Genomic DNA, 16,723 nt, shown 5'->3' with positions numbered 1-16,723 from the left:
CGATGGCTGTTGAGACTGATTACACTTTGACACGTCAAATCGTCGTCTTCCGACTTTGGCGCCACTCTTGGCTGCACCGTAACATAATCCCCGCCGCGCCGTTTTGGTGCCAGATATAATGGAGGTGAACTCGCGGCAAAGTTTGGCTTCGGCCGAGACACGTGCACAATGTCGGTGGGGACAGGTGAGGCCAGCGGAGCGACCTTGTAATTAACATCGCCAACCTGCCGCAATAGCATGTAGAGCCCTGCGTAGTGCGGCAGCAGCTTTTCAAACAAGCCGATGTGGTGACATGGCGTCCACAGAAGGACAATGGAGCCAGGAGAAAACTGAAAGTCTCAATGTAGGATGTCGTACTGGATATACTGCGCAGCCTGAGTTGGTGAGCCTGGAGCCGGCAATCTGGCGCGCTGTAACAGTATTCTTGGTCTATCACTTTCGGGGGATACTTAGAACTTCATATGAATATGCATCGTCATCCATGGTCGACAGCGTTCCCTGGCACTGCGGTACAACAGCATGCTCTGCATTGTACCAAAACCACTGTTGCCTGTAGTCGTTGATGCATCCAGTGCTAGTTACAGGAATTTTTGCACAAGTGAAAGCATCGCCTCGAGTGATTGAGGATAAAACCCCAGATGTTGAATGCGTGCGCAGCTGCAAGGAGAACACTGACACAAAGCGGGAAAAAAAAAAGATGTTCTTTTTTAATGACACACCTTTGGTTACACGATTTGGACAAAACGTCTATGTACAAAAAGCTTTCTTACAGCAGCGAGCGATGAGACCCGCCAAGGAAACCGTGACCAAGCTTTCCCATTGATGGAGAGATGAAATGACTGTACAGTGTTGGGGTCACATATGCCAATGATGGCAGCATGGCCATCACATGCGAGACACCACATTTTGAAGACGCAAATGAGATGTATACCCTTCCCAGTGAAACCCACTTTGTCACATGTTTGTCACTCTTGCTGCCAGGCACCCACCAAGAATAAGAGATGCATTAAAGAAGACGGATAGCCACAGAAAGGAAAAAAAAAAAGGAAATGTAGCCTGCTTTTGGAAAAAGAAAAGAAGAAATGAACGTAGGCTTGCGTGAATATCAATTTTTGGGTTCAAAGCAAAGTTGAAGCAAATACAGTGGTGCCACTGACGAACTGAGATTTGGAGCAATTTTTAGAGCAGCAAAATCTTAATTTTGGAGCAGTTTGGAGCATCCAGATACAGATTTCGGAGCACATTGGCGCTAATTAATTCCAGCTGCTGGACACGTCCTAAGCTATTTCAAACACTTAACATTGACAAGCGTTATTCCAGAAAGTATTTGCTTGCTGTAAAACAATGTTGCTCTGCCTCTAAATAGATGAGTTTCCCTTTAATTTAAATGAAGACAACAAACCTGTTCACAGAGTGTGCTGTAATTAGTTTATTTCAAGTTTAGCGAACCTGCTCAGATGTTGCCTTTTACATCGTATGATTTTTTTCATTGACAGCTAACACTTTGTTATGTTTTTAGCAAGGCTCTAGCATCAGTCAGAAACACCTGGCCAGACTCAATGTCATTAATTCTTTTCTGAGCCAGGCCAGCCTTGATGAGCCCCTTGTAACGCTCAGTCATTGCTTTAGACGACACCAGGTACTCTTCAATGGTCTGTTTTTTCTCGTAAAGCTGAAGCCTCTGTTCAGCAACTGGCTGATTCACAACTGGCGTCGACCGAATATTTCGACACCAGCAATTCAAACAAACTCGATTATTCTGACTACTTTGAGGCACCATCACTGGCCCATAAATTTAAAGTATAAGTATGACTGACATTTCGGACACCTTAAGGTACGCCATTCTATATAATTCGGACTTTGCCTACACGACTGTGTGCTAATTTGGCCGCCGAGTTGAGCGGAAATAGCAATATTTTGGCGCTGATACGTCGCTGGCATCACCGCAGCATGGTGGTCGGCCATGTCGCAGACACCTCCTGGAAACCGAAACTAGCGAAGCTTAGTTAATCAAGCACCGACCGCGCCCAAACCATCTGGCAAGCGAACTCCAGCAAGCCATTCGGGAGTGCATTCGGGTTGGCTCCGCGCGTCCAGCGTTAACTAGCGACACGGTCGCAGCAACTTAAGCTGTTTAAGCGGCGCCGACTACACCCTCGATATCTCCGCCGACGAAGACGGTGACCGTTTCAAAAAAAAAAAGAAAAAGCCGTCATTCGGCTGTGATAGCGCGGTCGACTCCTGTAGGGATGCATTCTGCTCGATTCTATATGCCGCCCTTATCACACACCGTTCTCTGCTGGTTGACGCAGGCGGAGCGCCGCTCTTATACCACTGACGAAGCACAAGGAGCGACAGCGGAAAAGGCATCGCTACAAATCGCGGACATAGCTGTTGCCAAAGGTTGAAGATTCGGTGCATGCATCAATTGTACTTTCGTCTATTTGTGGCGAGAGCATAACAATGGTCGAGATACGGACTGACCAGATCGTAGGCAAGTGTACGTGCGCAACTGCATTGACAAACTTGGCTTTATTTTTGGACGATCCCTCTCCGGGATACTTTCACTTTGGCGACATTTCGTGCGACTAGCACTGGGCAAGTCGACGGGTGATAGCGTTCCTGGCACACTACCAAGCATGCCGCCGCTGACGCTAGTGACGCGAAATCCCGCGAAAGTGAACGTATCCCCGAAAGTGGTTCAAACGAGGATAAGGTACTTTTTTTGCCACTGGCGGAATAAATTCAGTTCTTTACTGGTGAATTTGGATATTTCCAACTCCCAATTATTTAGACCTTTAGGTGGTCCCCATCGAGCCCGAATTACCAGTCAACGACGTATAGATAACGTGAAGTTCGATTTATGAAGCCGCTTTAGTCATGCGCGCCATGCACGTCTGTGGGCCACTGCAGCCACACACGTAATGCGCAGTCGCTAATTTTGGCGCACTTCGGTGCAAAATCGTGTACTTTTATCAGAATGGCGCAGGAAATCTCGTAAGGCGCAATCTGGCACATTTGGCGCAGGAGTGGGAGCACTACAAATAGTAATAATGTCAAGTAATTTTGAAGTGAGCAGTTCAAATAGTTGTGCGATTCGCATAAAGCCCTTATACTTAGCCATAATTGACACACACATAAATATATAAAGACAAGGTCTTCGCAGGTAATGGTAGGTATTCTGGGATCAGTTTTTTGTAGTGCTGTTATTTAAATATTTTCATGCAAAAATTGAAAAATGCAATGTGAGCAGTACATAGAATTCGTTTATGAACTTTTGCTCAGTGTTGTGGTTCAGCCTATCTGAAACATGGCAACTGTCAAGGCTGCAGGAGAGTTTCAGGTTCGCCTGTCACTGGCAGTTTAGGCAGTGTTGTGCGAATTCAGCTTGCTCTTGTCTGGCCTACATGTGAGCTTAACCCGATCAATGGTCAGCCACACAATGAGGGGCAAACTTCTTGCAACAATTTGCCACTTGCCAACAACCAGGGCAGCGGCTTACTTTCATCACGGCAGCACTGCCTTGGCTGTTAGGTCTAACCGGTACTGCTTAGCTGGTTATCAGGGACCAAAGTTATGGTCTGGGGCCAAGTTGGCTCAGACTTATTTGCAGTGGCTGTACGACTCTCGGAAAGCCGAGGAACCACCTCATTGACAAAAGCAAGAGCATAACCTGGATAGCACCAACATTCTTCACTGACGCAATTTTTCCGACATCATGGCGCACACCGATCAGGTTAGAAAAATTTATGTGCACCGTGCAAAACTTCAGCCACACTCAGTCACAGTTATACATTAGTCCAATAGAAAAGGTGGCAGTGCCGCAAGCATGCTCAAATAACCTAGCAGGTCCGAAAAATCTGTCGGCGACTGTAAACCAATTCTTTGGCTTGTCTTGGCCATGTGATTTGCTAATGTTAATGCCAATGCTGTTTGCTTACCAGAAATGTCGACTGACCACACATTAAACTTCACATAAGCGGCGCCCAAAACTCTATAATGTGTTTCCGGCTCCTGGAATCGCTTTCGCTGCATGCAACCAGCAAAAGCTTAGCCTTCAATATTTGCATTTGTTATCCAAAGAGTGCCACCACTAAGGCATAAATTTGGACACCGCCTAAAATTGCATATACTTGTACATATTGTAAATAATTGCAAATTCAAATCGACTCATTATTCGATCGATTATTTGAAATTATCAAATATTCACACAAGCCTAAGAGAAAGCTCGGCAATTACACCAAATTCAGCAGGATGCCACGCAGGATTTGTTTCGTAACCTGCTGAATTGGCTTATTGCGTAGTATCAGCCACACACACATACATAGTCATGTTTCTGTGCATGAGTTACCCAAAGCCTCGTGACACTCAATAAGCAGTTTCTCACTGCAGTGCGTTCCGCAGGCTGCTGTTGGTGCTGCAATGACAATGCTGTCAAAACTTGTATACGAGAAATTGTTAGGCACTGCAGCAGCACCAGCAACCTGTGATATGGACCAGACACACAAACAGCAACATATTGCAACTAATAAAAAAAAATATACATGTATGCATAACTTAAGATGGTATGTACAAAATATGCAGGCATTTCTTAAAACAGGACTGCATGCCTGGCCACAAAGTTTTTTGGAATGTGGCAGTTGCTTTTAACTTCCCCACTTAAGCATACAGCAAGGAATTGATGCAGTGTCCGGGGGTCTCTCTGTGGCCTACAAAACACGAAGCAGACGACGAACACGCGTGCCGATTGTCCGTCTGTTTCACGCCCCGTTCCTTTCCTCTTACTGATCAAGTAGGCTGCCCAAATTACCACAAACTTGTCTATGCAGTAACTTCTGCCACATTATCAATGCTATAATGTAATTCAGTTTCTTTTTCCCAGAGTTCCACATTCCAAAAATTTTTGTGGGTAGGCACATGTCAACAGAAGCACAAAACACACTGGCAGCACAATTTCATAGGCTTTTCTCCTTTGTTCTAGAAGCCTTGGTCATCATGATAAAACAGAAAGGAGAATGGATTTGAAAAGTGTAATGATATTTGCTCAATGCGCATCAACAACATGCACTACAATATGGCAAAAATATTTTGTGCTTCAAACAGCAGTAAAAATAAAAGAGTTGCCAGCTGACAATGTACGTGTTGGCTTCATACCTACACATAGCTCAACCTTTTTAAGTAGCAACATACAAGCTGTGGTGTATGCATGCTGAAACCCCTCCCTGGACACTGTTTGCAAGGGTGAGAGGATGTATAAACACCTGTGCTATTCTTTTTTGTCCAGACTGCTTCACATCAACATCATGCAGCAAGATGAAATGTTTGCGATGGTAAAGCCATGAAGTTTCTTCTTTTTTTAAGCGCAACTTCCTAAAACAATAGATCCCTGTAAAATTACTTGAATGCGTTTCACAAAATCATTCTCACTACAGGTCATGTAGTTCCCCCACACGTGATTTCCCATACAACCAGTTGAGCAATCACTTCTTCCTACAAAAGATGCTACACAGAAAGGCCATTCTCTGTCTGCCATTTTTTGCAGCTAGCCTCGACCACAGTGTACCAAGGAAGTTAGAGCAAGAGGATAGCAGCCAGTGGTTGACGTTTACCTGTGCAATGGATGCTATCTGCGCACTGCCTTACAAGGCCGCGAGTCTTAGCCTTTTTGTATACCAGTTCTTCCCTTTTCAGGCAGCACCACAGGCATCGAAGCACCACCAATGATAAAGAATCTGCTGTCCCTATGTTACCTTCTTAGAGGTGCTGAAGGGTGATGAGAGTGAGTCACTGCGTCTGACCACCACTGCTGCCACGTAAAGTATGAAAGAGGTTCATGCAGCAGAAAAGTCGCAACTGTAGGTTGCACGAGAATGTAGGACCATACCAGATCATACTACTGTGGAATCGATGAACTTTCAGCTGTGCCTCAATAAATACCCTACAAGTTCAGCATGCAAAATAAACTGGGCGATGTAGTGACTTGCAACGGTAGTCACTCGCCCCTGCACATGCTGCTGTAGACTAGAGGCAGCCGACCCAAGTGTACCATAGAGCACCACAGACACAGTACCACAATGTCTGCTTTGAAAGCTAAGCAGTCATTTGAAAACACCCATTTCGGCTAGACTCCTCTTGAAATGCTTTCACCAATGGCACGCACCTTCATATAAGAACAGAAGTTAAACAGTACCTATAAATGTTAGCAACAAAAGAGTGCTGCCCTGCCGTAGAACCGTCAACAGGCGAGTTAGTAAGGCATCATAACGAAGAAAAAAAAAGAAGAAAGAGCACTGCCCTACATTTCTAGCTTGCTACTCCCCAGACTGACAAGCACACAAGAGGCCTATGCAAAACTCGCATGGAACAACGTTATGCTCTTCAGTGGTTCTTTGGAGTCCTCTGATTGGAAACAAACACACGAAGCCATTGTTACACCGGTATACTAAGAATTAGCCAGAGATGTCCACAACCTGCTTGTTCACAACTGAACTTGCAATGGAGGCAGCAGACATCCACCACAACTTTTTGGCAGGTGCAGCTTAATGCTTTGGAATGCAACACTAGCAATGATGTGTTTTAAGCTTTAAGGAAGTTAAAAGCAATATTTTGCACTGTGCAGAAAATGCTTGTTAAAGAGCATAATGCACATGGGAAACTGCTCTTGGTTCAGTTCCCGTTTTTCCATTTGCCAATATTAGAAGCCAAGAGAAAGAAGACTCACATGGCTCACCGCCTAACAGGAAAAACAATATTAATCTTGGGAAGCAATGCAGCTGCCACGGCTTGCATGCGGCAATAGTTGAGCTCGGCACACACAGCGACATGTTTTTTTACTCCCTGTAAAAAGCACACACGCTCGAGAGCACGCGTCTTTGCCCCCGTTTAGAATAGCCCTTCGATTTCTCTATATAACTGCAGAGTTGTCCGCATCTCAAGGAAGACAACCGCCAGGCGACAGCGAGGCAGGCTGACAGACTGCATTTTTAGGCACTCTTCCTTGTCGAAGCACTTACCATAAGTGTGCCAAAATGCTCGGACAGTGAGGAAGTTCACAGCGAGTCGGCACACAAAATGCATATGCCAAATGCAGTCCTTGACTCTCTCAATCCGCATGAGTGCATGCACCACTTTAGCTTTGTGTCTGGACCACCCGCCCGCACATACATACACACACACACACAAGGGAAGGGCCAGCCAGCCAACCATATGCAGAAGACACCGCTGCTCCATAATGTTCACAGTCGGCGAGAAATATCCAGAATGAATGCACACGCACCACATGGTGACGCAAGAGGAAGGTGCACTCCTTTCACAATGGAGAGAGATGAGTTCCGTCACGTTACTCTTGGGTGATGTACGACACAATGTCCGTTACGCTCTTCAGCTCGTCCTCTTCTCCTCCGTCACCGGTGTTTCTTTGCCGGAGAATATTGGTAATGGTGAAGCCGCCGTCCTGGCCCTGTGGAGTTGCACCAGGGGGAGGCGGGGGCCCCGCCCCCCACTGAGGCTGGTCAGGGCCTGGGGGGCCTTCCGAGTAGGAACTGCCTTGGGGTGGCGGCGGCGGGCGGCGGGGGATGGTGAGGAGGGGGCGGCCCGTAGCCACCTTCCTCCGGAGGAGGGGGTGGTCCGTAATAGCCGGGTGGCCGATTGTAGTAACCAGGATGTGGATGCGGGTACCCCGATGGAGGTGGTGGTGGATGGTGATGCGGGTATCGGTAAGGACCAGGTGGGCCCCCGGGAGGGAGTGGTGGAGGCCCTCCGCCGTAGTAACCGGGCGGGGGCTGGTAAGTGTCGGGAGGCCGATACTGGTCCCGATACTGGCCTCCCTCCAGGGGCGTCAGATGGCGACCACGACCGTGAGGCGGCGGCGGCGGCGGTGGGTGTGGAGGAAGAGGAGTGTCGAGGCTGGTAAACTGGGGAGGACTGGGTGATCCACGTGTGTACGGGTCCACCGGAGTCGGTGCAAGTGGCCTCCCATAGGCACCATCCATGGGCACGCAGTCGCCATACGGGTCCTGTGGCCCATACGGTGGCCTGGGACCCATGTAAGGGTACGGCGGCCGAACCGGTGGATAGTGGCCTGGGGGTGGCGCAATTCCCCTGCTATTGCCCGTGGGTGGGACTGGTTGTGGCAGCGGTTCCTCCGGAAACCCTTTCTCCTCCAAGTCTTCCTCTTCAGGTGGAAAGCCCTTGTTGGAGTCCTCTTCCTCTTCATCTTCTGGGAAACCCTTCTCGTCACCGGCCACTCGCATCGGGGAAGAGGAAACACTGCGGGAGGCTTCTGGAACTGTGAGAAGGTGTCGGCCCAAATTGGGGGAGCCTTGTCTCACAGCCACCACTGGCCTGCTGTTTGCGTCAACAGGAGGAGCACAGTCCTGGGTAGGATTAGGCTGCAAAGGAACAGGATGCTCGAGAGGAGGGTGTTTCACGGCAGCAGGCTCTGTACAAGCTACTGCAGGCTTGTTTGCATCAGCTGCCTCTGCATTGCAAGGAGTTTGTTGTGGTGGCTCCTTGCTGTCAGCGGTGGTTGCCTTTGCATCTGCTGTCTCCTTAGCCTTCTCCCCTTCGTCACTTTCGTCGTCTGACCGAATAATGCGGCGGTTCTTGGCAAACTTCCTTTCTCCATCGTCGGAGGCGGCGTCACCGCTCTCCTCATCATCGTCTTCTTCCTCACTCTCGGTCTCGTCTGTCTCTTCATCCTCCGAGCTGCTCTGCACCTGCTTCTTTGACTTCTGTGGTGCTGGCTTCTCCTTTTCAGATTTCCTAGTCTCTTTCTGTGGCTTCTGAGCCTTCTTCGTCTTCTTCTTCTCGGCGCCGCTGTCAGTCTTCCTCGCTGGGGCCTTCCTCTTCCTCCTCGGAAGAATGTGGTTGACGCTTGGCCGCCTTGCGCCTGCGATTGTCGTCGGAGCTCTCTTCCACAGTGAACTCGGCCTCTTCCTCCTCAGATGTAGAGCTGGCTCGCCAGGTGCGCCTGCCCTTGCTTTTCCGCTTTTTGCCACAACGCCACTCCTTGTCGCTCTCAGAGCTGCTTCTGGCCTGGCGTCGCCTGGAACTGAAGCGATGAAAACGCATCAGGCAAGTGGTATGTGCCCCTTGTCAACACCAACACTTTTCAACTCCACATACACTTTTGGAATAAATAAATAAATAAATGAATAAATAATAATAAGGAAAGGCAGATGCCAGATGTTGCACATATACTCAGAAATCATAGCAGCTTTTGAGGAAATAGTTTAAGGGTTTTCAACGACTTAGAAGACCCTGAGAAAGCATTTCAAATAGGGGTGTAGTAGACTTTGAATCAAATCAAGGAAAAAAAAGCTGAATATCGAATATGAGAAAATTTAACACAAGCTATTATGCTTCAAAATTTCGTGCAAAAGAACGGTCCTGCACATGCTCAGGAGGCTAAACACATTACCTAAAGGGACAGTAAAAGCAAATGTTAGGTCAAGCTAAAATAACAGATTAATGCTCGAGAACGTCTCAGGCGTCAATATGATCGCAATAGAGAAATTGAGGTAAATGCAGGACACGATTTGAGACTTCCCCAGGGCACTTGTTGTAGGCACTCTTCATTAAACTTGTCACTAGTACTCCAACTCGTAATAAAGAGCTAATTGCATCGCATTATAAGACGGGAGAAAATGCTACTTGTCAAGTACTACTTGATTTTTAGAAAAAAGAACTTAAAGACTTTACCCTTGCCAACGACATGGGCGGTTGAAAGGTTTCGTTTTTGGTTGACTCTGAGCTGCCCCCTCTTTCCCGTTTCAGTAGTTTTGTTATCACGTAGTGCTGTGTTGGTTTTGCTGGCTTGCAAAACACACGCTAACTACAAGCAGCAGAGAATGCTACGCCCCTGTGATGTTGCAGAATGGCCAAATGGTCAATGCTACTTGACTAAGAGCATCTGCAGCTGCGAATTTAACGCTGTGTTCTGGCTCGGCTTCTCCACGGCCGCAGGTTTGCGTTTTGTGCAAAAAAAATGTAACGCTGCCTCCAAGGTGCAGCTTAACTCACCAACGGCAGTAGAGGGCAGTGATGGCTATGCAACGTCATCTAAGTCTTTTCTTGGCATTTCTTGGCACAAGGCAATCATTGAAAGGCTTCTGAATGGTATTTCAACAGTCCACATTGACTTAACATTTCCCTTTAGTGCCCCTTTAACAAGAATGTAGCTAGCTATAAGTAACTGTAGTACCTATGATTTAAAATGTATAGTATGCTCTACTCTTAGTAAAGGGAACTCTAAATTACAGTGGAATCTCGATGATACGATCAAGGCTAATATGAATTTCCGGGATAATACGAATTTTTCTGTGGTCCCGGCCGAGCCCCATTACTTTGCAACCTGCTAGAGAATGGTTATTACGAATCGATTTTCGACCGGTGTCGGTTGATACGAATAAACGACGCCCCACCGACGGCCGCGAAAGAAAACAGCACGCAGTCACGCGCTTTCTCCCTTTCTCTTTTGGTACGGAGGTGCGGACGCGGCGCCGGACAGTGCGGAGCCTGCGACTGGGCGCGAAGAGTTTGAAGCGGTGGCGCTTTTGGTGCTTTTCCTTTTGTGCTTGCATGGGGAAGCGCGGCCGCCGCAGCGAGCGAAGGTTCGTGCGGTCTATCGCTTCAAGGGAAACTGAGCGGCGTAAGCACAGCGCATACAAAGGTCAGAGCCGTGTGGAGATCGCTTTCAAGATACTGTGCGTGCGATAACACCGACAGCCGGCACAGGCGCAAAGTACAAGAACGCATTTGTTGGCAGATTAGAAGCCGCCCCCCCCCCTCTCTCCTCTCCCGCGTTGCCTTCCCGCTTTGCTCCTTTCGCGTGGGAGATTCCGTCGCCAGTTACCCTTGCACCCAGTTGCAAGATACCACTTACACCGTGCAAGATACGCATTTGGTGCCGCAGCACAGTGTTGCCCCTCCTTCCCTCCCATACCCCAACGGCCTCTCGCGCGACGGAAGTCGCGTTTGCTCTCGGCTGTGCGTTCGCTCTCTGTGAAGGCTAGCGTCCCCCGCTTGCTTTTACTCGCACATACGGCGTGCGGCGACGAATTTTATCGCCCTTGGACTTATGCTCCACGTCTCCGCATCGCCCTCGTTGATCTCCTCTCCCATCGTTGGGCGCACCTCGTTGAGAACATGCCGCCCTTGTCGGCGAGATTTTCCCGCTGAAGCCGGATTACAACCGGTATTTCGTCTCACGCGGCTGCACTCTAACCGATATGCATATACATGGAGTTCTATTGGAGGGTAAACGGGAGTCGGAAAAGGCCACATTGTAGCCAGTTCTGCACTATAAACGGTTACGTTATAAGTGGTCTATACTGTAAATGCTCTTTACGTGCGTGTGCCAGAGTGAGTTCACCTTTGACTATTTAATTTAGCTAGTTTTAATTGTGTTTCGATGATACGAATTTCAGGCTAATACGAACCCCGTAAGATTCGTATCATCGAGGTTCCACTGTAGTATGCCAGCACTGATAACAACGCAGTTCGTATACGAAGGTCTGGAAAATATTTTATACCAATAGAATGTCTTTCAAAGAAAAAGAAAAAAAATGCACCGCCTAAGCATTCCGTATAGATGGTTTACCAATGAAGCAGAAACGTGCAGCCCTGGTGTTTAGCAGTGGGTTAATCCCGACGCTGTATTGGAGCGTTTCTCAATTATTGGTTACATGTTTGTGCTTCTAATGGAACGCTGCTAACCACGACGCTGAGCTAACCCGAGATATCAAACGCATGCGACAACGGCAAGCCGATGAGGCGGCGTTGCGGGCAGAGGAGCATCAACGTGGCAATGGTGGGAACGCGTTCGCTGGGGCCAACGCCTGCTTTCGGCGGCAGTTTCTACTTTTATCGGTACAAAGTTCGACCTAGTCGAACTTTGTACCGATAGAGATCGCACACCATGGGAACGCTGCACGCGCCAAGGCATCGACCATGGCGGGGTCATTCACCAAAGGTATCAAATATTAAAAAAATCGAATACTAGATACTTGATTTGCAAATCAAATAGTTAAAATTTTCACTATTCGATTTGAAATTGAATATTCAAGTATTCATACACTTCTAATTGCAAGGATTAAAGCACCGTGATGCCTGACAGCTTGAAAACAATGCACTGCCATAATGCTTTTTTCACTGCACACAGAATGAAAAAAAAAAAAAAAAAGAAGAATGTGCTTGCTAAGCCTTTTTTGCTAAACCTTCGCTGCACTTGGGTTATACCAGCCAAGACAAACAAGATGGCTCCTTACTGCAAATATGCTAATCTGATTCGATTGGCTTGACTCTTGGCTTACATAAATGTTGTAGTCAGACACATAAAGACAGTCCACCATGCTTAGACGAAAGTACAATTCAATAACTTTTAAGCCCTCTGCAAAACTTAAAAGGTTTTCAAGGCCTTCCCTGAAACTGAATTAAAGATGAACTAAACTGAACGGAAAATGGCACTTCTGAATTCAAGGGTTTCTAAAAGTGCCAAGGACCACTATGAAGCCTCCATATGACTCTGTGTGTGGTGCATCTGGTCAGTGAGTGCTCTTCTCCTCTAACAACGGTCGTGCTTTTGGATTATGATTATGTTACCCCATCACTAAACATGGCAGTTGAGCCACGTTATACGAACCATGTTGAAACTGGTTCTATCAAAAGTTTGAATTGACCAATGTGTTTGAGAATTATGGGCATCTTGTGAGATTTATTAACTAGACTGAATGGACTGATACTGACCTAACAGACAAGAGGTCTGCTGCATAAGCTGAGCGATGAAGTAACAGTGAGTCTTACAGAAATAAGACACTGCCCACCAGAATCAATAACATGCAGGAAGAACCACATAAATAAGCTTTCAGTATATTTACTTACGCGGGCCACAGCTCAACACCTGAAACACAACCGCAATGCCAGAACACAGGGGCTTATCATTTTTGCTTATCAATTTTGCATTTTTATAATAGCTCTTACATGACAATATTTAATGCAAGTAGCTTATAGTGACAACTATTATGGTCACAATTTTAATTTTCATAAATCTCAAACCAAATCAGCATACTTTAACATATTCTTTGTGTTAGGGTCACACACTTTTTTTTTTTTTTTCATTTTAAGCTTGGTTCAAACATTTAAGGTGAGGCCTACATATCAGCTAAAATTAACTAAATACGTATCTGCTTTGAAACACAGATGTGTTTGCTACCATATGTGACATATCTTGGGAAGCCTTTATTTTAATCTTGTAAAGCCCGAACACCTCTTGGGCATTAGAAATATTAATTTGCTGACTTTATTTCAGGCCATGAAGAGTACATTTGTACAATAAGAACAACAAAAATAAAATATTAAAAATAATATGCTGTTCGAGCAATAACTTATTTAGCATAGTAATTAATGAATTAGCAGTTGTTTTTCTGCACTATCCACACCTGGACACTCGCTCCAGCATATAAAAAATGCTACTATAGGCTATGCATTAGGCTTTCCGTGCTTAAACCAGAATTTTGAGGCATCAAAACAGCGTAGCATATATGATAAGTGGGGCATGGCAGGGTTAACTTCGACTGCCAGCTCAACTGTTAATGGCGGGCGAACAGTAAACGAATGCACCAATCAGAAATTATCGAACAGTTCACTCACCTGCTCTTCTTAGTGGGGGGTGCCTCTTCGTCATCGGATGATAGCTCCCGGTAGTTGACTTGCTTGGTAGCTGCCCGCCTGGCACCATAGCCACCATCGCTGTCCGACTCGTAGTCATCATCCATTACTGAAAACGGGAAAATGAAGAAAAAAATTGTGCAGGAACCATCGATGATCATTGTCAATGTAAGCAAATAGCGAAATGCTACAAAGCTACTTGCTTTATTAAAATAATCATGTGCTAGTATTCGTTGCAGTGAGGACATTTACGTAGCGTTTTGTTGTTTCATTCCGTAATTCCATACAGAACGGAGCCATTAACCAGTGCATCTGTAGCACCAGTATAGGTGGCTATACGTTAAGCCGATTGTACGAGTGTTGCCTCCAGCGGTGCAAGTACTGCCATAGAAGGCGACTGCCATCCTCCTTTCCCACAGCTGCCACAGGGGGAGAGAGCATCGGGAGAAGAGGAAGGCTGTCCTTCCCCTCGAGCACTTCCCCACAGCATCTCAACATTCAGACTCCCCAGAGTTCTCACACGACAGCACACGTGTCTCAAAGAGCTATAATAGTTGGTGGTCAGCGACTAACGCTTCCTGCAACTCAGTTGAGTGGGAGCACGTGCCCCTTGCGTCAGTGCCTTTGTATCGGCGGTGAAAGGCCAACCGCCATTGACCACGAAAATGGGTGAAGGAGTCAAAGAAAGCTATTCGCTTTATAAGTGCAGCTGGGTAGCGCTAGACATTTCTTCTGCAGGTGCAATCATGCGAATATGTTAATTAACAAGTACTTTATGGCATATTTACGCTTATTTACGGAGGTTGCCACACTTAATCACATGTTATGGGAATGCCAGGACATAACAAACAATTCGGGCAGTGCTGACACCTCCGTCTCTTCTACCGCCAGCCTCCAGCTCACGTTGGAAGACTGCACTGCTCAGCTCGAACCTGACAGTACAACTCTGGGCCATCCAGCAAACCGAGGAAGCCGCTTTGAGACTCTCGGAACCGCTCCGCGGCGGGTGCCCAGACCCACTAAAAATATGCCGGACTCAAATCTGATTGATTTGATAATAAAGTTTACGTTCTTCTTCTTTACAGCATATACTGCAATTTACAAATTGTAACCGGTGAGTTCACGAGGCTCACTTGGAATGAATTCTCAGGAAAGCACCAGTTTCGAGATAAGTGTGCCATGAAGTGCATTGGCATTTCAGTTATTTTTGTGCTTTAATGCATAAAACAGCGCTTTTCTAAAAAGTGCATTTTTACCGCATCGCTGAGGACGCGTATTTCGAAACCAGTGCCATCTTCAGAATTTGTTCTGAGTGAATATGAGCTGCAAACCCACAGGCTACCATTCGTAAATGTGCCATAAAGTGATTAGTTAAAAAGTTAATTATTGAAATATTGTTATTGGCCGATTACATATTTTGATTTCTTTTGCAAGTAATGTCTGCCTCTTTGAGAAATCCAGCTCAAGGATTAGACTTGTGCTACCCGCCTTAGGCAATCTTTAAAAAATTCTGCATGGTCTATAAAAGAACAGCCTGGCACCGGAGGGTCAAGATGAACAGTAAGCTTATTTGGCTTGCAGTGAAGAGCTGTTTGGTGGATAAAACTTCACCGCTCATTTATAACAGGCCTGCAATTGAGACATGCAGCTTAGAAGCTCACGAAGGGCTGCCTCGCACCTGTCTTGAGCAATAGCAGTGAGTCCAAGGAAAGTAAGCAAATGCACGTGTTCGTCGCGAAGAGAAAACTGCTTCAATTTCACAAGTAGAATCTGGACAGCGATGCAAATTACATTATGTATCAACATAGCTTTATTGACGTTCGCATGCCTGCCAACTTTTGCTGTTGAGAGTACCACATTCAGGTCACACCTCATACAACTAACATTCATTTTGCGAGCAATGCATAATGCTCAAGATCACTCAGCAAAGTGCCCCTGCCCACATCTTCCACTGACTGGCATAACTTGACACAAAAATATGACTTGCATGCAACTTCATTCAAGCAAATGATTAAGCCCCACCAGCTTCGTTATTCTGCCCAATTCACTGAAAATTCTGAGTAAGAATCACATTTTTCTTGTTGCAAAGCTTGAATTTCATACGCTCTCTCCTAAACCTCCTATGCAAAATATTGGGCAACAACGACCGCAAGGTCCATGCGATCGGATGCTGGAGTGCAAGGACTCACCGAAGTCATCTCGGCGGTAGCCAGAGCGGGTAGCCTTGCCCTTCTTGCGAGCAGGTGCACCTCCCTACACGGCGTCGACGCCTCGAGCTGGCCTGCCAGTCTGAGCCAGACGACGGAGGGCCTTCGCTCATCACAGTCGATGCACTTGCCTCTGACTGGCTTGCACTGAGCACATGGAAAATGGCACAATGTAACCGATACCGCCTACAGAGGTGTATTTGCGACTCCGATGGCTCACGTTATTATAAGTCTACACTGTACAAATGAGGTAAAGCTAAGAGAAAATGTATGGTACCTCGCAAAAAATTGGCCCCTACAATGACAAGATTTGTACGTGTTTTTTTTTTCTGCTGTCATTTTTTTTACTGTGTGCAGTTTTCTGCTGTTGCACCTAATGCCCTGCAGGTGCATTACAATGAAATGCAGTAGGCTTCCATTAATTTAGCTCTGCTTAATTAGACTTTTCGATTAATTTGGCCTTGATTGAAGGTCCCAACTGGTGCCTGTACACTTGCCAAGACTTTTGACTTTCCAAGACTATGTGCCAAGACTTTCGTTACTTCAACCTTATTGGATTCGGGACCGTAGCCCAGGTTGATGGGATAGGAGGGTGAGACCTAAAATTAGCTCTCGCCAGGTAATATGAACTTGACTGGTTGGTATGCATGCGCCTGCCCCAAATGGTGACTTCAATGGCTGCAGTGTCTGCCTTGGTGGTGCTAGGGGACAATGGCTGGGCCAAAGACACGCTATCTACCACTAAAAAACCAGATTCTAGGCCTTCCTTTGGCCGAGTCTAAAACAAAACGGCGCCTAACAACAAATGACTTCATTGATTACTTCATATTACTGCATACTTAAAAAAA

The 16,723-nt window shown here is 46.5% G+C and overlaps 1 protein-coding gene across 1 annotated transcript in view; it reads right to left on the bottom strand.

The window, feature by feature from the left end:
* Positions 1-685: 685 nt before the first annotated feature.
* LOC119441646 (uncharacterized) overlaps positions 686-16,723 on the bottom strand; it is a 58,649-nt gene continuing 42,611 nt past the window's right edge. The window contains 6 exon segments of the mRNA XM_037706249.2: positions 686-7,507; positions 7,560-8,822; positions 8,824-9,052; positions 13,651-13,777; positions 15,858-15,924; positions 15,926-16,022. Coding sequence (XP_037562177.2) covers positions 7,340-7,507; positions 7,560-8,822; positions 8,824-9,052; positions 13,651-13,777; positions 15,858-15,924; positions 15,926-16,022 — 1,951 coding nt within the window. The 3' untranslated portion in view covers positions 686-7,339.

The sequence above is a fragment of the Dermacentor silvarum genome, chromosome 2, assembly GCF_013339745.2.
Source record: "Dermacentor silvarum isolate Dsil-2018 chromosome 2, BIME_Dsil_1.4, whole genome shotgun sequence".
NCBI classification, from domain to species: Eukaryota; Metazoa; Arthropoda; class Arachnida; order Ixodida; family Ixodidae; genus Dermacentor; species Dermacentor silvarum.
Note: the sequence above shows the minus strand (reverse complement) of the source record. Positions and strands in the feature narration are given on the sequence as shown.